Source organism: Anguilla anguilla, chromosome 2, assembly GCF_013347855.1.
Source record: "Anguilla anguilla isolate fAngAng1 chromosome 2, fAngAng1.pri, whole genome shotgun sequence".
NCBI lineage: Eukaryota > Metazoa > Chordata > Actinopteri > Anguilliformes > Anguillidae > Anguilla > Anguilla anguilla.
Genome location: NC_049202.1, coordinates 827,247 through 851,857, shown reverse-complemented (window position 1 = coordinate 851,857; position 24,611 = coordinate 827,247). Strand labels below are relative to the sequence as shown.

At 51.7% G+C, this 24,611-nt stretch overlaps 1 protein-coding gene across 3 annotated transcripts in view; it reads right to left on the bottom strand.

Annotated features, from left to right (window-relative positions):
• Positions 1–24,611, bottom strand: part of dlg5a (discs, large homolog 5a (Drosophila)) — a 49,277-nt gene that overhangs the window by 14,687 nt on the left and 9,979 nt on the right. For 2 of the 3 annotated variants that reach the window (XM_035405239.1, XM_035405242.1), the window contains exons 2-15: positions 14,673–14,741; positions 13,359–13,527; positions 11,674–11,817; positions 9,153–9,336; positions 6,696–6,955; positions 5,550–5,862; positions 4,075–4,305; positions 3,196–3,380; positions 2,556–2,681; positions 1,677–1,809; positions 1,385–1,512; positions 1,044–1,219; positions 564–667; positions 378–470 (exon numbers count right to left, since the gene is read on the bottom strand). In XM_035405239.1, the coding sequence (XP_035261130.1) occupies positions 378–470; positions 564–667; positions 1,044–1,219; positions 1,385–1,512; positions 1,677–1,809; positions 2,556–2,681; positions 3,196–3,380; positions 4,075–4,305; positions 5,550–5,862; positions 6,696–6,955; positions 9,153–9,336; positions 11,674–11,817; positions 13,359–13,527; positions 14,673–14,741 (2,315 nt within the window). The remainder of the gene's footprint in view (positions 1–377; positions 471–563; positions 668–1,043; positions 1,220–1,384; positions 1,513–1,676; positions 1,810–2,555; positions 2,682–3,195; positions 3,381–4,074; positions 4,306–5,549; positions 5,863–6,695; positions 6,956–9,152; positions 9,337–11,673; positions 11,818–13,358; positions 13,528–14,672; positions 14,742–24,611) is intronic. The other variant, XM_035405241.1, reaches the window with a different exon arrangement.

Below are 24,611 nucleotides of genomic sequence, written 5' to 3'. Positions count from 1 at the left end.
CTCTCAGCCTGAACATTCTCATAAACAAGAACACAGTGACACTGATGTACCATGAGAGTGCCAACAGCTCCCTCTTGTGGAGAATCTTCATTTGGCTAAATGTGAGTGAATGAGCAAGAGAGCTTGTGAGAGTGAGCGAGGGAGTGAGTGAGTCAGTGAATCAATGAGTCAGTATGAGTGAGTGAGTGAGTTATCAGGTCCATGAGGTGATTCATGTCTAAAAAGTAGATAAGTTCTGCACAGAAACAATCTGAAGCTCAATAATGAGGTAGCTGAACATTTAACCTAGCAGCAGGAAAGAGCTGTCCCTGAGGAAGCTGAGTGTTTATGAGAGGCCTACACTGTGGGAGTTGATCAGAGAGTTGATCAGGGCTCACCTTCATGAGCGAGAGGCTGAGAGAGTCGTGGCAGTTCCTCAGCAGGGACTCACACTCACTCAGAGACTTGTTATCTAGTGCAATTCCGTTGATCTGCAAAGGAGACAGGGTCAGTACCGCACGGCCACCGCAGCTGGTGTGACGCTGGTGTGCCGTGGGGTCGCGGCGCGGGATGGCGGTACTTACGGCGATGAGCCGGTCTCCTGCCGTCAGGGACCCCTCCCGCGCGGCTGGGCTCCCGGGAACCACAGAGGCCACAAACACACCGCTCTCCAGCCCAACACCGCAGTCTGCAGGGCAAACACAGAGCTCAACACTACAGCTCAACACACCGCTCTCCAGTCCAACACCACAGTCTGCAGGGCAAACACAGAGCTCAACACTACAGCTCAACACACCGCTCTCCAGCCCAACACTGCAGTCTGCAGGGAAAACACAGAGCTCAACACTACAGCTCAACACAGAGCTCAACACTACAGCTCAACACAGAGCTCAACACTACAGCTCAACACACTGCTCTCCAGACCAACACCACAGTCTGCAGGGCAAACACAGAGCTCAACACAGAGCTGAACGCTACAGGTAAATGCTGGAGCTAAACAGTGGAGCAGAAAGTAAATAAGATGATTCATTTAAGAAGAGCTTCACACTATGAAAGTCTCTGACCTTTGTGTCCCAGCAGATTTAAGTGGACGGGAGTAACGATCCTTCCGCCCAACGACTTCCTCCGGCGAACCACCATGTTGATCACCCCCCCGCCGCTGAGGACGGCTTTGATCACCTGCTTCCTGTCCTTATTGGTCAGGTCAACGTCATTTATCTTCAACAGCCAATCATTCACTCTGTGGGAGAATTAAAAACACTGAGCTTTAATGAACCAGCAGAGTCATTTATATTCAAACAACCCATCATTCACTCTGTGGGAGAGTAAAAAACAGGGAGTTTTAATGAACCATGAAAGTTAATTTTATTTATTTATTTGGGGTTTGGCAAGCTCTCCACTTTACCTTAACCTTCCTTCTGCAATACTTCCTTTGTCCACCTTGGTAACGAAAATTCCACAATCGCCTGGTAAATATGGATCATTTACCCCCTCAGCTACATCAAACCCGAGCGCTTTCAGATCCATGTCCTCCTGCAGCGGAGAAACCATCATTACAGACACCTGCGGTTAATGCACACACTCATATAAACATACATGCTTAAAGAGTCAATGTCAAGTGAGCTGCTTCGTTAGCTAATAGCTGAGCCAGCGCATCCCAAACGGAGAAAGACCCGGCAGAGTGCGGCTGAGCTCACCCGGTCCTTCTCAAACTCCACCACCTCCGTCTCCCACTCCAAGGAGTCCGTGTCGATGGCCGAATCGTGGGAGTTGTGCGCCATCAGCTGCCGAAACCGGGCCTCCTTCTCCAGCTGGTTCTCCATCTTCTCTCTGAAAGGACAAACAGGAAAGCTGAAGAAGAGCGAGCCAATAGAAGCTCTCATTATGAGAACTAAAGCTGACTCCGCCCATTCACGCTGCTTGGCTTTAGTTTGGCTCGAGGAAAAACAAGCATTTTGATTGGCTGCAAGGCAGGAAAGGTTTGGACTGTACCTGTGTTTCAGCTACAGGTGGTCTCTGTCAGACACTGCTGCCTGAACAAGACTACACATGCTCCAGCACCTTGCCCTCACAATTATGAATTTGCCATTTGAAGGCATTATGATTATCCACCTAAATACCAGTCAATTTGTAACCTCAATATATAAACTTTATAAAATGGATTTACACCTTTACATACAATTAAGTTTAATTCTGCCATCATTAATAATGAGAAGAGTCTAGCATAGTCCCAAAGGACTGCAAGGTTCTTTCCCCACCAGTCAGAAATGCATCCAGTTTCAGGCACGGAAGGGACTGAATGTACTCTTACAGAACAACCTGAGGAACTGTAACGCTATTCATCATCTCACCACTGGGTGGCAGACAAGACCTCAGTTCAGTTCACAGGCACATTAAACTGTCAGGCCATGAATGTGTATGAAGGGGGGGGTGTAACAGCTTCTGGGAACAGTAAAAAAGAATGAATGAAATTAGCAGCCAGCAGCGGCGGCTGTAATGTTGAGGCTGGCAGGAAGGTGTTGGCAGAGGGGAAGGTGGCGCTACGCTGGGGCGGGGGGGGCGAGGAGGGGACCTACTTCAGCTCCTTGAGCTCCCGCGCCGCCTCGTTCTTCTGCTTCCTCGTGTCGTCCAGGTTACGCAGCGCTTCGGCGAGGTCGCTGACCGCCCGGTCCCTCTCCCTGCGTAGGTTATCACACAGCGTCCTGCGGGCACGGGGAGACGGCGGGCGTGAGGGGGGGCGGGGGGAGAGACGGCGGGCGTGGGGGGGGGGGGGGGGGGGGGGGGGCGTGAGGGGGGGAACACCAGAGCAACCAGGCGCCCGTCACACAGTCCTAACGACTGCGCCGCGATGCTCCCAGAAACGCCTCCATCATTCGTGTGGAAGGTCTTGGAACAGAGCAACACCATCTTTATGATGTCACCATGTGTGACATGCTTACGGAAAACACAGCTGTGAGACCCGCCTCTGCCTGATAAACAAACCACCAGGGGCTGCACCGCCCTGAAAAGAATCACTCATTCAGTAGAGTTCTCAGGTGTGTGGGGCACCTTGTGTACAGAAGGAGGCAGGTGCTCAGGTGTGTGTGGTACAGCACAGGTAAAGATGGAGGAGAAGGAGCAGGGGAGCAGTACAGCTCGTGTTCTCAGGTGCTCAGGTGTGTGTGGTACAGCACAGGTAGAGACGGGGGGCAGGTGCTGAGGTGCGCGGGCGGGTACCTGATGCTCTCCCGCTCGGCCACGATCTTGTCGCGCTCCTGGAAGGCCCAGTCGCGGCGGCACTTGGCGACCTCGGCCTCCTGCGCGGCCTCCTGCAGCTCCTGGGACATCGCCTCACACTGCTTCCGCAGCACCTCCATCTCCTTGGTGGCCCGCTCCATGTCCAGTGTGGCCGAGTCCTGTTTCTGAGAGGGGGGGGGAATTCAGTCTGACCCTTTACACCGGCCCTGTTTTACCGCCAATAGCGTTTCTGTCATTTTGCCGGTTGGGTTTCTAGCCCAAATCCCCATCTCACACGTTACAGGGGGAAACTTAACTTCACCAAACCTCAAAACAAGGCCCTCGCCAAACCAGAACATATACAGGTACAGTACAACTAATGTACCAAAATGTATTTTGGGAAACATGAGAACTGCACAAAGTTTTCAGTAGAGCCCTCTAGTGGACAGACAGAGCAGCGCGTCACACGCCTGTGCGACTACCTAGTCGCTCTGAGGACGTGTAAAGAAGCGCAGGGTTATTTTAAAATGCTCGCTGCAGTGGCTGATGGGCAGTCGTGGGTCTGAGAAGCTGAAAGGACAGGATGTGACGCAGTCCTTGGGGAGGAGTAAAGTGCTGCTCGTAGAGCCTCAGAGACGGGGACAGACAGTCAGACAAGCAGGGCTAATGCACCCCCCCCCCCCTCAAAACAGCCCCCACCCTGAGCGCACAGACAGGAGCGCATTGTAAGGCTGGAATCACCACCGCCTAGAACAAAGCAGAGCTTCCCTCAGCACACAGGAGCTCACAGCGCAATGCAGCACGTGGCCAGAAGATGGCAGTGCCACGGATTAAATAAATCCCGCTCCTGCTGTTCCGGGTGCGTGGGGCGCCCCCTACCTGCCGGGCCTGGTAGTACTCCCGCAGCAGCTGGTCTCTCTGGATGATGGCCTCGGTCCGCTCCTTGCGTGCCACGTCCCGCTCCTCCCGCACCGTCTCGATGTCCTTGCAGGCCTGGCTCAGCTCCTTCTGCGCCTCGGCCTTGTCCTTCACCTCGTGGCAGTACTTCTCCAGCAGCTCGTTCCGCTCGCAGATGGCCCGGTCCCGCTCCACCAGCGCCGAGCTCAGCTCCTGGAGAGCAGGGCGGCCTGTGTCACTGACCGCCTCTCACAGCCTCTATCAGCCTCTATCAGCCGCCAACAGCATCCAACAGCTTCTAACCGCCTCCAACAGCCTCCAACCGCCCCTAACGGCCTCTAACAGCCTCCAACAGCCTCTATCAGCCTCTATCAGCCTCCAACAGCCTCCAATAGCCTCTAACTGCCTCCAACAGCCTCTACCAGCCTCCAACAGCCTCTAACTGCCTCCAGCAGCCTCTACCAGCTTCTAATAGCCTCCAACAGCCTCCAACAGCCTCTACCAGCCTCCAACAGCCTCTAATAGCCTCTAACTGCCTCCAGCAGCCTCTACCGGCATCTAACAGCCTCCAAGAGGCTCCAACAGCTTCTAACAGCTTCTAACCGCCTCCAACAGCTTCTAACTGCCTCCAGCAGCCTCTGACAACCTCCAACAGCCTCTATCAGCCTCTGACAGCATCTAACTGCCTCTGACAGCCTCTAACAGCCTCTAACAGCCTCTAATAGCCTCCAGCAGCCTCTACCAGCTTCCAACAGCCTCCAACAGCCTCTACCAGCCTCTAACAGCCTCCAACGGCCTCCAACGGCCTCCAACAGCGGCCCTCATAGGGCAAATTACATTGCTTAGCATTTCATATTCGCCATAATTAATGTATGCCTGCAGTCCTGGAGGGTCGCAGAGCCTGCAGGTTTAACTCCAGTCCTGGAGGGTCGCAGAGTCTGCAGGTATTTGTGGTTTCCCTTCAAAGCAGCCAATTAAAGCCTAGAGAACAAGATGTGTGGCCTCTTAAGCCAATCAATGACTTCATGGTGAAAGACTGAAAACCCACAGACACTGCGGCCCTCCAGGACTGGAGTTTGACACCCCTGATTTATACAGACGGCAGCTCACTAAATTAATTGAATGTCAGAGATAATTAAGCAGAGCCTTCCTCCAGGGTACAGGAGCAATTCCCCACCTGAGATTTTAACTTGCCAGTTAAACCCCTGCTGGAGGTCCAGGCTCCCAAACCATGACTCACACACTGTGATTATACGTGGGGGGGGGGGGGGTGAAGGGGGGTCGGTGTGGCTAAAAATGTGTGATTCCCAGTGTGGAATGAGCAGCAATCTCATGAGTGAAGGCCTTTCTTGTGTGGCTCATCACATGACTACGGTGCTCTCATTTTAAACACTGTGGACCTTTTCGCCCGTCCCACCTGTCCCGCCCATCCCGTCCCGAGCGCTCAGGTGACCCACCTGTCGCAGCGCCTCCATCTCCTCCCCGGCCACCTTCCTCTCGCAGGAGGTGTTCTTCAGCTTGGCCTCGGCCACCTCCAGGCCGGTCTGCAGCTTGTCCACCTCCTTGATGACCTGGTCTCGCTCGCTCATGATCAGCCGGTACTCGTTGAAGACCGAGTCGCGCTCCTCCTTGTACTTCTCCGAGTCCTTCACGGCCTTCAGCTGCAGCGTCTTGAAGCGCGTGGCGTCCGTCTGCAGCCGCTCCAGCTCCCGCGTCAGCTCCTTGTTCTGCGCAGTCGTCTTGTTCAGCTCCTGCTGCATCGAGTCAAACCTGAGGGGGGGGGAGGGGAAGGGGGTGTATGGGGTAAAAACGCAAACCCTCAATAATTCAGCAGACAAACACAGCCCATCTCCGGCTGAGCCATCAACGTACAAATAATTCATACATTCCCCAATGTGCCGGGGTCCTGGAGGACGAGACTCAACATTCTAAAAGTTTAAGGCAGAAAAAAAAACCAGCGTCCCAGATTTGAAAAAGCAAAAATACTCAAGTTAGCCTGACCTTGCTCAGATGAAAACCACAGAGATTTCACAAAGGTTAAAAATAACAAAAAACATCACATCATCATACTTTCTGGCCTTACATAACGGCCTTCATACGCAAGCAGAAAGCAGAAATGGAAGAGTGAATAAAATATGAAGGATGCAGGTTTGAGCCGGGCAGCTGGGGACATAGACACTTGGACACATGAAAGGGGCGGAGTGTAGGGGGTGACTGGCGGGTTTAGGGGTGGGGCACAGGGTGTGATTGGCAGGTTTAGGGGCGGGGTGTAGGGTGTGATTGGCAGGTTTAGGGGTGGGGTGTAGGGGGTGATTGGTGGGTTTAGGAGCGGGGTATAGGGGGGTGATTGGAAGGCTTAGGGGCGGGGTACAGGGAGTGATTGGCAGGTTTAGGGGCGGGGTTTAGGGTGTGATTGGCGGGTTTAGGGGCGGGGTGTAGGGGGTGATTGGCGGGTTTAGGGGCGGGGTGTAGGGGGTGATTGGCGGGTTTAGGGGCGGGGTGTAGGGGGTGATTGGCGGGTTTAGGGGCGGGGTGTAGGGGGTGATTGGCGGGTTTAGGGGTAGGGTGTAGGGGGTGATTGGCGGGTTTAGGGGCGGGGTTACCTCCTCAGTGAGGAAGAGTACTGCTGCTGGTAGTGGATGGCTGTGTCCCGCTGCTTCATCAGCACCTCCATCTGCTTCTGCAGCCGCCGCCCCTCCTCCTCCGCCTGCTCCAGCCGGCTCAGGTCCGTGTTGTGATTGGATGTCTTCTCGTTGTAGCGTTTCCGCAGCGCGTCGTACTCCTTCTTCACCCCCTCCAGCTTGTCCATGGCCGTGTCGTACAGCTTGTTGAGAATCTCAGATGACCCGTTCTCCCTCAATACCTAACAGGAGGGGGGGGGTGTTTAAATTATATTGATCCCTGTAACCCAATTTTTTACACAGGAACTAAAGCAACGCTGCCAGACCAGTGAAGTCACCTTTCATCTAAAAATTAGTGCAGTTCTGTTCACTTGAGTCTATCCAGTGCAGTTACACATTTTAGACAGCAGGTGGTGACACTGAGCACTCTGTGCACATTTACCTGCACTCCATTCAGAAATACTCAGGGGATGAAAGGACCCCAGGGGTAATTTACGCAGTGGAAGTGTGAAATGTCAAACTGAATCCATTCAGCATGATGCGGTCCTCAGTTCCACAAAGCAGCCCTAAAGCATGGTAATGTTAAGCTGCAAGGTGCCCAAACAAACCTGAGAAACACTGAACGCGTTCAGGGATGCAAACAGTGACATCAAAAAAATAACAATTTTAAAAAAGAAATCTGTTAATGACTCATGGCAAAATATTAACAGACTGAGGAGCAGCGATGTGTGAAATGAATGTGGAGAGGGATGGAGGCTGCTTATCCAGGAAAGGAGGCGTCAGCGTTGCATTTCCAGCATTTATTGGCATTAAGAGACCATAAAACCATACGGCCCCCACAGACCAGCTACCCAACGTGCACGTCTCTGTGTAAGTCAGACAGCGAGTTTTCAGACCCCCCGGCAGATTCTGACAGGCCAGTCTGCTGCAGACGCACACACAGGGCGCTAGCAAACAGAGCGCTAGCACACACAGATCGCTAGCACACACAGATCGCTAGCATACACAGGGCACTAGCAAACACAAGGCGCTAGCAAACACAGGGCGCTAGCAAACAGAGCGCTAGCACACACAGGGCGCTAGCATACACAGGGCGCTAGCAAACACAGGGCGCTAGCAAACAGAGCGCTAGCACACACAGGGCGCTAGCAAACACAGGGCGCTAGCAAACAGAACGCTAGCAAACACAGGGCGCTAGCATACACAGGGCACTAGCAAACAGAACGCTAGCAAACACAGGGCGCTAGCATACACAGGGCACTAGCAAACACAGAGCGCTAGCAAACACAGGGCGCTAGCATACACAGAGTGCTAGGAAACACAGGGCGCTAGCATACACAGAGCGCTAGCAAACACAGGGCGCTAGCACACACAGAGCGCTAGCACACACAGAGCGCTAGCACATGCAGGGCGCTAGCACACACAGAGCGCTAGCAAACTCTAGCGCACTCTTCTATAACGGATATTAGGCAGTCACTGACAGTCAGAGAGCAGAGCAGTTGGTACTGAGTAATTAGGATGTGCGAGCCACACTGATGCCTGGTGGGTGTCTGGGAGCAGAGAGGCATCAGTGGAGATATCAGAGCAGATGTTTCAGAGGCATGACTCAGGCTTCACGCTGTAACGAGTGGGCGGAGCAGGCCCAGTGAAATCAAGCAGATCATTTTCAAAGATAAACAACGGGTGTCACAGCACTAAGACACAAAAGATGAAAAACTCATTTTCCCGGAACAAACGTGCAGAAGAAGGCTGTGTCTTCATTTATTATTTGGATTCACAACTGCAAAGGTCACATTTCCCTTCAGACACTGAACAGCCGTATTCCACTATTCACTAATGAGATGAAATGACTGCTGATGTAAAGTTTAAGGAAAGGTGACAAATCAGTGTAATTAAAAAATGGGTAATTAAGTTATTTGAGGTCAGGTGGAATTAAGCTCAGTATAGGAGGACAGGTGTAACTGGAGGACAGGGGTAACAGGAGCACAGGTGTAGCAGGAGCACAGGTGTAGCGGGAGCACAGGTGTAATATGAGGACAGGAGCACAGGTGTATTAGGAGTACAGGTGTAACAGGAGTACAGGTATAACAGGTATAACAGGAGTACAGGTATAACAGGAGCACAGGTAACAGGTGTATTAGGAGTACAGGTGTAACAGGTATGCAGGTTTAACAGGTGTAACAGGTATAACAGAAGTACAGGTGTAACAGGAGCACAGGTGTAACAGGAGTAACAGGAGCACAGGTATAACAGGAGTACAGGTGTATTAGGAGTACAGGTGTAACAGGAGCACAGGTATACAGGTGTAACAGGTGTAACAGGCGTACAGGTGTAACAGGTGTAACAGGCGTACAGGTGCAACAGGCGTAACAGGTATACAGGTGTAACAGGTGTACAGGTATACAGGTGTAACAGGTGTAACAGGTGTAACAGGCGTACCTGCTGCTGCTGCAGCCTCATGTCGGCCAGCTCCTTCTGGTCCTCCTCGTGCAGCCTCCCCAGGTCCTCGCAGGCCTGCTGCAGGTGGCTCTGCTCGCGCACCAGCTGGGCGTGGTCCCTCTTCATGGCGTCCATCTCCTCCTTCAGCTGGGACTGGTCGCTCAGGAGACGGCTGTGCAGCGTGCTGTGGGGAGGGGCGGGGGTGGGGTGGAGCGAGGCGGGGTCGGGCCGTTAAAAACGACTTCAAAACACACCCTCCTGTCCCCGTCCTTCAGACGGGGCAGTTTCAGCTTTCAGACAGAATGATCACTACTGTTCCCACGGTTACGGATTCACATTTTAGCCATGAATTCACTGCACTCATTCTGCCCCAGGACTGGCCTGCTGGTGAGCGCAGTCCAGGGCTAGCCCCTCTCCCCAGACGGATGGACAGGAAGTGCTGCTCCAGTTTGGGCCCAGCGGTGAAAGAGCCGGTGAGGTATAATAAAGGGCATTTCTAGAGCGTGCTGCAGAGTAAACGCAGGCCTGGGGAAGTGGCTTAAATGCTGTCATAATCTGTCACCCCTCGCCCCCACCCCCCACCCCCAGCCCCAGCCCCTGCCCCTGCCCCTGCCCCTGCCCCCCCACCAGCTCCTGAATCCCCCCCAGCAGCTCTCCCTGCTCAGGGCAGCCAGCTGTTGCTTTTTTAGACTGAGGGGGACAGCGTGCGGCCGTGGAATTAGACAAACTGTCATTCTTTATCCTCACATGGGCTCAGTGGGGGGCATTAAAAAAATATATATACAAAACGAATCATTCTGACTCAGAGCACCAAACAACTACAAAATGAACAATGAGTGTGGATGCAGGTACAAATCCACTCGTCCTGTTTGTAAACAAAAATAAACAACAAATTACCTTCATCGGCTAAATCTTGCTTAAAACATTCTCCACTGCAGTTGTGAAAAAATGTGTGTGTGTGCGCGTGTGCGTGGGGTAGAAGCAATTGTCTTTACTAGAATTCAGATTAATTTGGTTATTTCGCTCAAAAGACGTTTTGCTGCTGAGCTTAAAACACCTTCCAGCTGAATGGGAACCACACTCGGGAGCACACTCATTTCCATGTCACATCTGACCTGCAGTATTACTGTCGGCAAACTGAGCCCCTCTCCTCCATTGTTGCTATGGAGATCACCTGGAATGATCCAGTCATTTTGCACATCACTCCAGAGTGAAGATCCTGAGTTGAGTGACTTCAGAGTACACAAGCGCCGATCCTATTTTTGGGAAAGCAGGCTCTTCTGCGGCAGAAACCCAGTCAGATGGCCCGCAGCGGGCCACGGCTGGGATTCCATCAAAATGTGTCCTTAACTTTGACTAATTTATTACAAGAAAGAGCACAGTTTGGCGAGTTCACCGATCAATAAGAACTGCACACCACTTTCAAGTCAAAGTGGAAACAAACCAGTGGTGGTTGAACAGAGGGCAATGTGTGGACAGAACACTCCACTCCACAGTGCAGCACTGCACAGTTAATAAGCAGCACAAGCTGCTGGTAACAGCGAATTCCTTCAGGGAGAGACTGGACTCTGGCACACCATTTAATTCCTAAATGAAAAATCCATAATGCATGAGCTCACATTTACATACAGTTTTATATTGGCTATGTGTAGGATAAGCAAACCCAAAACTGTTTTATTTTTTTAAACACCTGAGAGGTCGCCCAGTGATTAGAGGTAATTGCAGATGCTTTTCTCCTTGTTCAAAAGGCAGGAAGAAAGAAGAGTTTGTGCCTCCAACAGCACTTTCCCCCTTCTGCTCTGAACTCTCGAAAATTTAATTTATGCAGCACTGATTTAATTTCACGAATTTCAAATCGAGTTGTGAGCACTCAAGCTTTTATGAAATTAATACGCGGGAGGGCGGGAGGGAGGGAGGGAAGTGAGCCCGTAAATATGGCGTCTTCAGGGCGCTATTTTTAACTGCAGAGCGGTGGTCACAGCGCTCCCTCAGACCAGAGGATTACAAACACAAGTTCCTCCGATCGCTTTTCCCTGCTCGGGGCAGAATGTAATTTTCTGTGGAGCTTAATGTGGGAGAGCCCGTCTGCAGCGTGTAGCGCTCAGAAAGATGGCAGCGTTTCGCCATGGAAACGGAGCTGGGCAGAAGGCAGTCTGGGGTTTATGTGGCTCGGCGGTATCGCTGTAGGTATTTCACTCAGTCGACCCCAGCTCTCCCCACCTCAGTGCCGTCCCACAACTCCCCCCCGTCCCCCCCCCCCGTCCCCAAATAAAAAGTGTAGTGTGCTGTGGCGTGTGCTGTCGGGTTCTGTGGCGCATGCTGTGGCGTGTATAGTAGCGTGCTGTAGCGTGTTGTGCTGTGGCGTGTGCTGTAGCGTGTGCTCTAGCATTATGTGGCGTGTGTTAAGACATGTTGTGGCGTGTATAGTAGTGTGCTGCAGCGTGTGCTGCAGCGTGTACTGTAGTGTGTAGCAGCGCGCTGTGAGAGCTATGAGAGCTGAAAGGCCGGTGATGTCACTCACTGGTAGAAGTCGGCCTCCTTCACGGCCTCCTCGCAGCGCCGCAGCGTCTTGGTGTGCTGGTTCTGCAGCGACTGCAGGTCCGCCATCGCCTTCATGCACTGCATCTTCAGACGCTCGTAATCGTGGCTGGGCTTGGAGTTCGGCCTGGGGGGGGGGCGAGGGGGGGGCACGTCAGTACGGCCGCGGGGGTGACGGGGGGGGGGGAACCGGACACGGCCCCCGCAGACAGAACAACACCGCGACGCGGCCTGTCACACACAACCTCCACCCTGCTCTCAGCTGCAGTGTTAATGACAGAGCACCTCCACCCTGCTCCTCCTCAGCTGCAGTGTTAATGACAGAGCGCCTCCACCCTGCTCCTCCTCAGCTGCAGTGTTAATGACAGAGCGCCTCCACCCTGCTCCTCCTCAGCTGCAGTGTTAATGACAGAGCGCCTCCACCCTGCTCTCAGCTGCAGTGTTAATGACAGAGCGCCTCCACCCTGCTCTCAGCTGCAGTGTTAATGACAGAGCGCCTCCACCCTGCTCTCAGCTGCAGTGTTAATGACAGAGCGCCTCCACCCTGCTCTCAGCTGCAGTGTTAATGACAGAGCGCCTCCACCCTGCTCTCAGCTGCAGTGTTAATGACAGAGCGCCTCCACCCTGCTCCTCCTCAGCTGCAGTGTTAATGACAGAGCGCCTCCACCCTGCTCTCAGCTGCAGTGTTAATGACAGAGCGCCTCCACCCTGCTCCTCCTCAGCTGCAGTGTTAATGAGAGCGCCTCCACCCTGCTCTCAGCTACAGTGTTAATGACAGAGCGCCTCCACCCTGCTCTCAGCTGCAGTGTTAATGACAGAGCGCCTCCACCCTGCTCCTCCTCAGCTGCAGTGTTAATGAGAGCGCCTCCACCCTGCTCTCAGCTACAGTGTTAATGACAGAGCGCCTCCACCCTGTTCTCAGCTGCAGTGTTAATGACAGCAGCCCCAGCAATCAAAGCGCACAGCGTATCTGGGGCATGGAAGCGAGGCGTCTAAACTGAAAAACTGCACATGCAAAATGGATGAGAAACATGCATTATTTATAATCCCCTCATCTAGCCCGCGCAGAGCGGGAAAATTCCTCTATGATGGCATTAGTGCACACAGTTCACATAAAACACTTAATACCCACACACACTGCCACCCACTATAAACAGCTCTTCTGCTTTTCCACTGCTGGGCTTTGATTCATATTCCAGTCTGACACCAGCACCCGACTGCAGAGCGTCCCATCCCAAACCCGGACCCCTTCCCCTTTCCCTCCGTTTGGGACACCGGGCAGTATAGGACTACACCCTAAAGCATTCTGGGAGCTCGGAGAGCCCGGCGCATATGGCGGTGATTTCCACACTCACTCCCGTCCAATCACAACCTGAGACCACTCCCACCTGCGCAGCACTGCAGCCATTCAGCTGTCCGATACCATACCCTGGGGGGCATGGCTTGTACAAAACCCGGAACCAACAGCCCCAAGCCGAACGCCCATATTGGTGCAGGCAGCTCGTATTTGCTCAGCTGAACAGCATGTTGGATACACCTGAGAACTCCTGTTTCGGGGGGTTCCTGTGCAGTGTTAAGAGAGCCCCGGCTGAAGGGGGCGTGTCTGTGGGCGTGTCGGGTGGGGGCGTGTTCAGGGGCGTGTCCGGGGGCGGAGCCACGCGTGCGTACCGGCAGTCGTCGAAGGTGGTTCCCGGGGACGACAGGGCCAGCCTCTTGCGCAGGTCGTCCCGTTCGCGGGTCACCTGGCGCAGCTGGAACAGGATGGTCTCCAGCTTCTCGCTCATCTGCCGGTTGTCAATCAGCGCCGGGGGCGGGGACGAGGCTTTACCGGTCGTACCTGCGGCAGTGAGTATGTCACCGAACGCAGGGGGCGGGGCCGCTTTCACCCAGCCAATCAGAGCACAGACCCCCCCACACAGCACATTCATGACAATGCGGAGAAAGACACAGGCATTATACAACACACTACTCATGCACAGACACTGCATTAGATAATCTACCAAGGATCTCCACTAAAAAGGTCCCTCTCTCTCCATCTGGCCTTTTATTTCTTATTCGCTTCTAGCAGCTTGTATTTAAAGATAAGCAAGTCAAAGGAAGAACCAGCAAAAAAGACTCTACTGAGACAGAGGATCAAAAGGTCAGATACATCGCCACTGAGCTTCAACAATAAAGTCTTAAAGCCACCAAAGGAGGAAGAGTTTAATCAAACCCATAAATCTAAAACAGTGCAGCTAGCTATGGAGAGGGTTAAAAGTTTGCCTGACACCTGAAAAGGGCCTCCAGCAGAAGCCATAGGAGCCTTAAGCTTAATCAGGGGCCCAGGAGAGCAGGCACAAAGCCACACCACTGTTTGTGCAGGGGCTATACTGTACTCTTCTTCTGTGGTTTTTGACCAATCCTGTGTCTGTTCTGTACTCTTCTTCTGTGGTTTTTCACCATTCTCTGTGCTGAACGTGAAACCACCCTGCTAATGCTAGTTTTTCTGGGACAATTAAAGTGTTCTTTTGGCCAGAAATATTAGCACAAACACACGCATTTCAGAGTTTCTTTCTGCATGCAAGGGAACCTGAGGACACGGAGCCCGTGGCTCAGAATCGATGCCAACCATGGTGAGGAGTATTCATCTGGCTTAAAAACCTTCCTGAAAGTGGAACTAACGCCATTTGATGAGAGAAAAGTTGACTGAACAAAAGTACACATAAAGGACCAAGGTTATCAGACGCAGGTCATTGGTCATGTGCTTCTCTGTGTCATTCCTCCCCTGACCTTTAAAAGGCCAGGACTACGAGCCAGCGGTGTGTACGATGAGCCAGCGGTGTGTGTACGCTGAGCCAGCGGTGTGTACGCTGAGCCAGCGGTGAGTATGATGAGCCAGCGGTGTGTACGCTGAGCCAGCGGTGTGTGTATAATGACAGCGGTGTGTGTATAATGACAGCGGTGTGTGTATAATGACAGCGGAGCGCGGAGCTCCAGACGTACCTATGCTGCTGAGGGAGCTGCTGCTTTCAGAGTCCGACGGCATCGTGGACAACACGCTGTACGTAGACCCTGAGGAAGAGGAAGAGCCTGTCACATCAGTGTGAAGAGCACAAACCCTCTCACACAAACATTCACAAACAAACACACACACACACACACACATACCCCACTGAGAAACCAACCCCATGAAGAACACAACCCCCCCCGCCCCCCATCTCTCCACCACACAGTGGAGCTGTCGTTCCTATGTCCAGTGCCCATGCCCAACACGCCCAACACACCCAACACATCAAAAGCGAAAGCGCTCCATCCGCCACCCCCCCCCCCCACCCCACAATGCAACTTGACACTTTATGTACCAAAATCCTTCCTTTTCATATTTTATTCTACTGCCAGAAAGTATATTTGCAGTAACCCGACTTGTGGCTGCAGTCCACCGTATCTAAGAATAAGCCTGGAGGAATCCATTATGCTATATGAACTGCATGTAGAACTGAGCAATCTCATTGGCCGGCACTGTGAGTCACATCTCAGATCCAGCGCATCATCAATAGCTATTAGCTGCAGATAAATAATTCAGCAAGGACAGTGCAGCTGACCACACCAATACGACCTGCCCAGCATCAGCACTAATCGGGCTAAGAGAGCCTCAAGGCTAGGCCTCAGGGCATCCCCCCCCCACACATCTAAACCAGCGTTTCCAACAAGGAGCGGAATGCTAGCATTCTAAAAATACCCCCTAAAATTATGAATTTTTACTGTGATTTGTGATTTCTCTGTTCAGGTTTTTCATGTTCCAGTATCGTTTAACATCATCAATTAATTGGACAAAATTAACTGAATTCCTCAACATACAAATGCAAAAGGGGAAAAGCATATCAATCCAACAGGTCGACAATTAGTTAAGTGTAACTTCTATACATTTCCACAGTTACATCAAATGAAAATTCTGGTTTTCAGAGTTAAACCTGCAGACACTGCGGCACTCCAGGACTGGAGTTAAACCTGCAGACGCTGCGGCCCTCCAGGAGTGGAGTTAAACCTGCAGACGCTGTGGCCCTCCAGGACTGGAGTTAAACCCGCAGACACTGGGGCCCTCCAGGACTGGAGTTAAACCCGCAGACACTGCGGCCCTCCAGGACTGGAGTTAAACCCGCAGACGCTGCGGCCCTCCAGGACTGGAGTTAAACCTGCAGACGCTGCGGCCCTCCAGGACTGGAGTTAAACCTGCGGCCCTCCAGGACTGGAGTCAAACCTGCAGACACTGCGGCCCTCCAGGACTGGATTCCCAGTCGGGGATCTGAGCAGCGGTTCTGAAGAGAGGAGCCAGGCTGCTCACAGACACGCTGCTCAAACACAAACCGCACAGCAGAGCAGAAACGGCACATTAAACTCTGAAGCTCTGTAAATGAACGCTGGCAGTTACAAACGCGTCTTAAATCCACTGAGGATGAAGTACTTACGCTACTACAGACGGGCAAGTCACATTAATCCAAACCACTGCACATCCCATCCAACACGCCCGGCTCTGCAGCGAGTTCTACAGGCCCAGTTAACTCCAGCCGATATCTGACTGGCCCAGGCTGCTTACCTGCAGGAGCAGGAGGCTGAGCTGTAGTAACAGGAGTTCAGAAAGTCGCACAGGACCACAGCAGGGACAGTTTTATACAGCGTGCCACTGGAAGCACTGTTACTGAACTGCGTGTCACTGGAAACGCTGTGACTGAACTGCGTGTTCTGGAGCGGCTTAAAGCAGGGCAGTCACTCGCCCAGCTGATGGATCAGACTGACGGCACATCACCGACACCGTAGCAGCTCAACGAGACCTCCAGCTGTTGAGTGAGGTGCTTGGTTAGGTTTGTGGTGTAACCCTACAGGATGGCTGATCTCCAGGAACACGGTTGGGACCCACTGAGCAGTTCTACTCATTTATTTCATTGATTTATTTAGCGAAGACAGTCTCCTATGAAGACGCTCAGGAGTAACAATGAGGGCACATCTTAGAGGGCGTGAGGGGTAAAAATAGAGAAGGGAAAAGGCTGAAAATGACTCATTTGGGACGCGGAGGGGTGTGTGAGAGTCGGGCCAGGCTGGCTGCACTGAGAGGCCCGGTAATGATCATCATTATCCTGTTAGGAGACGGGTCCCCATCCACCAATCCCCACGCAGAGAACCGGGAAGAGCAGACAAACGCAGTGCAAAATCTGTACCCCTCCCTAAAATACTCTGATCACCACTGCCCCACCCCCCCACCCCCCACCCCCCCCCCCCCCCTCTGTGGACATGGAGGGGGAGCCCCACAGGAGCACGGGATCAGGAGTCTGTTCCAATCGCAGTGCCGCTCAATGAGAAGACACATTAGCAGCCATATTGCAGGGCGATTAAACGATTAAGGCGACGGAGGAGGGAGCAGCAGACTCCATCTGAATCCTGGATGGAGCCCAGATAAAGAAAAAAAAACTATTCTCCAAAGCAGAGAGAAAATATCATGGCTGGAACTCCATTTGTTTAATATCCAGTAAAACCAAGCAGGAGACCTGGTTCTCCTCTGACCCCCACAGACTCTACTCGGCCCCCGCCGGCCCCCGCCGGCCCCCGCCGGCCCCCGCCGGCCCCCACAGGCCCCCACAGGCCCCCACAGGCCCCCACAGGCCCCCACAGGCCCCCACAGGCCCCCACAGGCCCCCACAGGCCCCCACAGGCCCCCACCGGCCCCCACCGGCCCCCACCGGCCCCCACCGGCCCCCACAGGCGTTTCAAGGCCAGCCAATATGCCGGTCTGCGCTTCTGTGCATTGGAACTGGCACCCAGTAAGCCCCGGGCCGGGGCGAAGCATCACCCGGGGAAACATTCCCGAAACACCGCAGTGACCCGCTCTCAAAGCCCCATGGTCCCCGGGCCAGGGGGGGCGGGGGGGTAAAACCTGGGGCTCCGGAACAAGCTTAGACTCATCCCGCTAACAGTGACTCACGCTCAGACGCACGCTCAGACTCACGCTCAGACTCGCGCTCAGACTCACCGCTGCTGAGCTCCAGACAGCCTCCACGGCTGCAGATGTCTTATAATGCCCTCTAATTAATCACCAGCCAATCAGCTCAGAGCAAATCAGATCACATCTGAGCGTCTACGGTTACAGCGGCAGCAGGGCAGCATGGGAATTTTCACCAGTTCGTTTGGGTCACACGGGATCGCTTAAATACACAGAGCCATATTACTCAGGCCAACAGTGAAGACGCATAGCCATTTTACCCACCTGCAGCAGCGTTACCAAGGGAACGACCCCCCCCCCCCCCGCATTCAGATACAATAATCCCCCGGATGGAAGATGAGCACATTCATTTTTAAAACCCGAGATTACTTCACTTAGGCTACACAAACAACCAGGTCTTGAAAGCACATCTCTAAATTAATCATAGCGTGTTTAAATAAAGTATCGGAGCAGGATGCAGCCGGTGGATTGTCTGGGGCCACCGTTGTGCACTTGAGCCCGCTGGACGCGCTGGAAAGACGCACGGCGATTTAGGATGGCTCTGGAACAGCACGGGTAGCAGTGGAGCATCAGGCCACTCCCCCAGCCTTACAGTCACACGCTGACAGTGCTGCGCTCAGCCGACGCAGGACTGAACCCTAACTTGTCGTTGTGAACTTTGGTCTTTGAGAGAAGCGCTCGCACACGTTTTATACCCTATTTGACTTTCCACTGAACGCTGATAGAGAAGCAGCAAACGGAAATGTGCACTGACGGGCTGTAATGATTACTCAAAGACACGCGTTTAAAACAGGAAAGCACTGTGTAAAATATCATCTGTGGGTTACATTTATACTTCCATTCATACGCGTTTGAGATAAAATTCACACTTCAAAGGAAAATGAGGACAACAGAAATGAAGAGCGTTACAATCTCAGAATCCAATTTTAATGAAGTGTGTAAACCGTTAGAATTTCAATGTTCAAATAAATCTGTGGTTGCCGAAGGTTTCACTGAAATCAGCTGAACCCTTTGAAGCTGCTACAGTCTTAAATCTGACAGCGTTTGGTGTTACCGGATATAAACGTGTTTGGAGGTTACAACTCTGTGTTCATTTGGAAAGCCTGACACTGTCGTGATGTACGACGCCCTGCTTGTCGTGTTTCTGGGTGGTCATGGATGAGCGCACACAGCTCTGACGCTGTACACAATTCCCCACGCGCTGGCCTTTCTGTTAAAATCAGTCACCAGGCAGTGTGCTCATACCCGCTGGGTTTTCCCGGCAATGTTAGCTTTCTCTTAGAAAGCACAACACGTGTTTGACCATCTTGAGAAACAATTAAAATCGCGCACGTGAATGTGGACAGCACTTTAAAAGGGGAAATCCAGATGTGGGAGGTGGGCTAGCGCATGCCCTCAAACCCTGAAGCTTTTTTCAGTATAGATCAGCTTCAGCGCCGTAGTGGGGACCGGCCATGATTCAGCTTCAGCCTCTGTCCCTGACGTAGCTGGCCTAGCGCTCGGGCTACGGACGGAGCCCAAAAGCGCTTCTGTTTACCCACATCTCTCTGCCTTAAATCAAACCCACGCTGGCAGGGCTCCCGCCTGCTGTTTGATTAAAACTGGAACGAGCCCAGTTTACAAACCCCCCCCCCCTTTTTTTCTATCAGGCTCCTGAAAGAGAGAGCGATGTGCTTCTGGACTGGAGGCATCCCATGGATCAGCCGTTCTTTGTTCCGACTGCCCGCAGTTTCCCATGAGTCTGCTGGGCCAGACAGCGTCACAATGGGCAAGGTTCACAGGAACCGACCACACGCTGCTTCTGGGAAGGCATGTGACCCTGGCGCTGTACGCAGCTCTCCCACAGCGGTCGCAGTCCGAGCGCTCCTGAGCGGGGTACAGCGGGACAGCACTGCTACAGCGGGACAGCACTGCTTTAGTGGGACAGCACTGCTTTAGTGGGACAGTGCTGCTTTAGCGGGACAGTACTGCTACAGTGGGACAGTGCTGCTATAGCAGGACAGTGCTGCTACAGGGGGGCAGTACTGCTTTAGTGGGACAGTACTGCTACAGTGGGACAGTGCTGCTTTAGTGGGACAGTGCTGCTACAGTGGGACAGTGCTGCTTTAGCGTCCGCTATCACTGCCGTGAATCACTGTGAAAAGGGATGGGTCGGGTGCATCATACGGGTGACCCAAAGTCCTCATATTATAGGCACATGGGGAAAGGGGGGTGTTACATTCAAAGGAAACTGTTATATTGTCCAAAACTTCTTGTTCATCAGTGAAGTCACACTGCCCAAGGAAACAGCCCACTCCGAAGCTTCATAGCTTTGGCCGTATTAACATTGTACTCTTCCCAAGATTCTTGTCGGGACAAACCACACGTGTTAAGAAGAAATAGCCTAGCCTATGTAGTAGCACTTATCAGAGGTAGTCATAGAAGATCATGTCTTTGCCTAAAACTGCATTAAAATACACCATGCAAAAGCAATTTCAATTTAGAGGCAATCTAATAATTTGCAACAATTCATTAAACCAGATTCCAAAGAAAGCAATAATGGTACTTTATTACTTGTACATTTCCCAACAGGACTTCAGTGATCTTGCTGATGTTCACAATAAAATAAGCACACTTCAACGATTTTTTTTGTCCTTGGGGTGAATGAAAACCAGATAAATCCAGCTTTATATTCCCACAAATTCCCAGCTTGTTTGAATGTTTTTCTTTTTCCCCCCAAAGGCGTTATTCACAGGCAGAAACCAGAATAATATAAAATATGATCATGCAGCAGCATCTGCAACATTTTCTACCAACGGCTGCCCCAGAACGTGACTTTTTTGTGATTTATATAAAATACACACGGCACACAAAAATCATATTCATAAGAGGCACAACAAGCCTTCTGTCACTTCATACAGTTAAATGTAAGAAATCAGCATGTGTGTGACACGTATAAACACCCCGAGACGTTAAAACTAGGTCCTCACTCCTCTTCATCCAGTGTTCCTCTGTGTTGGGTCTCTAAACACAGGTGCTACACATGAGAGTTCCTCCCATTTCCACCAGTGCTTTGAGATTACGGCTATAATGTAATAGTTCATTATTAGTAGCTGCAAGGAGAACAAGGACATTGGCAGTCTGATATTTTAAGTACGTCTGCAGCAATCACAAAATTGTGACATTAACCGACACCAAACCAAACTTTGTGAAACATTGTGAAACAAAAGGTCGCTTTTGAATAACTATATTCACACAAATGAACAGGTTAAGAGCTTTGACGTTATGTCAATATACCAGGGTTTGTGGTTTATAAAGGTGCAGGTGATATACCTGGACCTGTGCTGGGGAGAAGGCTCAGCAGTCACACGGGAGAGCTGGTGACAGAGCCCATTCTTTTTGGAGGGGTATCTAAAGTTATGTTTTTCTGCCGTTCACATGTTCATACCAAATTCTTGACATTGAAAAAGGAATCAACGTAAAAAGCAGTTCAGGGTCACTCAGCTCAGAAAAGGGAAAACTCATTCCATGGACCTTTGTAAATTTTGGACACGGTCATTCAATCTGGACCGGAAATCATAATTACACTGCACTGCGTACACATGCCGCCGGCAGGACCTTTAGAAGAGTGAACTCTTTATACACAGAGGGCCCGTAAGGATGCGGGAGGCACGAGGGGTTTTTAGATGTTCTTTCCACGGCCCTTCATATCAGTGCGATGCCTGTGCTGCAGGAGATGACTCGGGCCTAAGCCTGCAGTTTTACGGCTTTACACAAAAAAACAGCTTCGCCTCCAGAACTCTTACTGCAGTAATCCTTCAGATAATTCCATGAGCCGGAACTACAATTCGTAAAGGATATAAAAATAGTGTTTTGACACAGCTGTTGCCGAAGCTAGCCCCTCAGAATGAGATCATTTCCCCTTCCAGAGCAGCGGTTTGACTGCAAGCGATTATCATCAACAGCACAGTCTTCTTCTTCCCTTTAACTTTCCACAAACTTAGCAAAACCAAATGTTTGTGTTCCAGAAAATGACTCGAGCTCTGCTAATCAGCTAATGCACGCATCCAAACTAAGGGCCGGCTTTCGGAAAGGTGGAAATCATTTTTAGGTGCATTTTAAAAAGTGCATTTACAAGACCATGGTGTTCATAAGCAAGCTTTGCTTATATTACTACTGTCTACATATAATAAGGCATTATAATACAGTAATGTAATTATAACAGTCATCACTCTCAGAGCAGCACGGAGATGGAGAGGTCTGGCATCGCGCTTCCTGGCTCAGAAACGCGACGTGGAGACGGAGACGTGATCGGGACTCATTAAGGAGCTTCTTAAGTTCAGCTGAGTTCTGCAAGGCCCGCGTCACAGGACTTAGGAACTGAAGGACAAAAATCTAAATGTTTCCCAAACCAAAGAGCATCTGAAGGAATTTACTTAGAGCCACCTGGTTTCTCCAGACCAGGTAGTGCTCCTGAAGACAGGGTTCCAGACCGAGCAGCGGGAGAGATAGAGAGGAGGAGGAACTACACTGGGCTGGCTGATCCCTCCAAGGAGAGTCTAATGGCCACAACGTGGGGAGTGCAGAAAACACCATGGCCCATAATGCACTGCACTCATTTTTCAGCAAGAAGAGCTGGCTGGTGTGGAGGCGTGTGAAGGAGCACTTCCGCTTACGCTAACAGCTGAAACGCGCGCTGAAGGGGACGCGCGAGTCCCTCGCGATTCTCACAGGCGTTTGTGCGGATCAAACAAGCAGCTTCACCAAGGTGTGTTCCATGTGTGAGTCACAACTGGCTCCGCAGTTCCCCGCGGGACAAAAGCATCTTTGTCTGGCGGCGGCCATGTTCTCCAGGGTTCAGAAGTTGAGCAAACTGAGGAAGTAAAGAGCGGGATTCTGCTCTCGGAGGAGCGGCGAAGGGCCGGCATTCACAGGCCCGAAGAGCGGTAAACATCCGACCCATTCAGCCCGACCCCGCCGGCGAGACCGAACATCCGCTCGCGCACACGTATGACGGTGGAAGGCTTCCGTGTGGCGTGTGCTCCAGTAGGAATGTAAATTCACGGGGGGGTCTGAAGAGGGAATTGAGAACAGCGATATGAACCCGCGCAGCACCAGGTGCAGTGAGAGATTGAGAGGACAGGGATATAAAATGAGGAAATCCACCTCTGCTCTCTCCGTCCCATATGAAGGGGTAATCTATTACTGCCATTCATCTCAGAAAGAGCTGTGCCAGTTCTGCGTTTAGTGTGACCCAAAGCGGTGCGCTATACATTCCCCAGCGACGGACCGGGGTGCGAAAAATCTAACGCTAAAAAAGAAGGTCAACCTGCAGCGAGCTGAAGCTTTTTAAAGTGAGCCGAGTCTGATCACATCAGAGCACCCATTAGGCACAGAGCACCAACACAAAACTGTGTTATCAAGAACACGCGTCCAGACGCTCAACACCAATTAGGCCTGGAATCACAGAAGACCAGCACAGTGGCCAGAGTGCATGAAGAAGAGGAGAAACTAAAAACTCAATCAGGATTACCAATGCAAGGCTGAGGAGTTTCTCACAGGCAGAGTGCAGTCCCCTGATCCACCAGAGGGGGCAGATGAAAGGGGTACGCCATTTTTTCACTCATCTTACAATCCTTCTCAATCCCCAGTCTGCAGACACAAGCCATCCGACAGCCAGACTTTCCCAAAAGACGCTGGGCCCAGCACATCCAAACCGGGCCCAAAACCAGAGCGAGCTTAGTGTCCTTACACATCCAAACCGGGCCCAAAACCAGAGCGAGCTTAGTGTCCTTACACATCCAAACCGGGCCCAAAACCAGAGCGAGCTTAGTGTCCTTACACATCCAAACCAGGCCCAAAACCAGAGCGAGCTTAGTGTCCTTACACATCCAAACCAGGCCCAAAACCAGAGCGAGCTTAGTGTCCTTACACATCCAAACCGGGCCCAAAACCAGAGCGAGCTTAGTGTCCTTACACACCTAAGCCTACACATCTGCTGCTTTCTTACAAAATGGCTACATTCGGCCTTGAGCTGTCTGTAACCACTCAAACATGGCACCAAGCGACACTACAACAACACTCTCTCCAACAGTAGCCCAACTGCCACACAAAATAATCTGAGAAAAATTTCAGCAACTGCTTATTTTGGCCAAGGAATGAAATTGACTTTATTAAGACTGACAGAAGCCACAAAGGGAACAAGAAACCTCCAAGCTTGGCAGGAAGAACACCAGATCGCCTCCTTCATGCGGTGACTATCAAAGCAAGATTGCCAAATATTTTTCCCCCACACAATTCAAAAAGCCAGGCTTTCCCAGCCTCAGATATTTGAAAACTTTAAATCTGCAACTTCCCCCATCACCACCAAGCCAGCTACAAAGTTCAAAAACAAAAGTGCAAAGACACAAAGTGTGAAGATATAAACCTTTTTTTTTTTTTTTTTTGCAGAACGGAAATTTTACCATAGAATCATAAATCAATATTCGATCAGAAAAAGGAATTCAAAAACACAACACAAATATTCTTTGTCATGAAGCCTAATACAGTAATCTTGGCTTGAACAATGTCTTTGTCCTCTCTTAGTCTTCCTCCTCAGCTGCGTTAATTAGTATTGTGTTCTTTCAAAAGTATTGTTTTGACTTTGCATCGCAATCTAGTCATTAGCTTTTTTTTTTTTTTAAATCAGAAAAACACTAAATCAAGAAAAAGAAATTCAGACGACAAGCCAAGCACGATGCGGCAGACGCGCATTTGCAGGATAAATACGGGACCTGATTTACGCAGCGAAGGCACGGGGAGAGACAGCCAGAACAGGAATCAATCGGCGGGCAAACAGCCGCGCTGCCTCCCACAGTCTGACAGGAGCCGCAGGCAGCCAGCCCGGCTCCGCCGAGCCAGAAGCGAACGCACTTTCCCCGCGGTTAGCGCGAGATTAACCTGCGAGCCCCCGGGCTAACGGGACCCCGTCG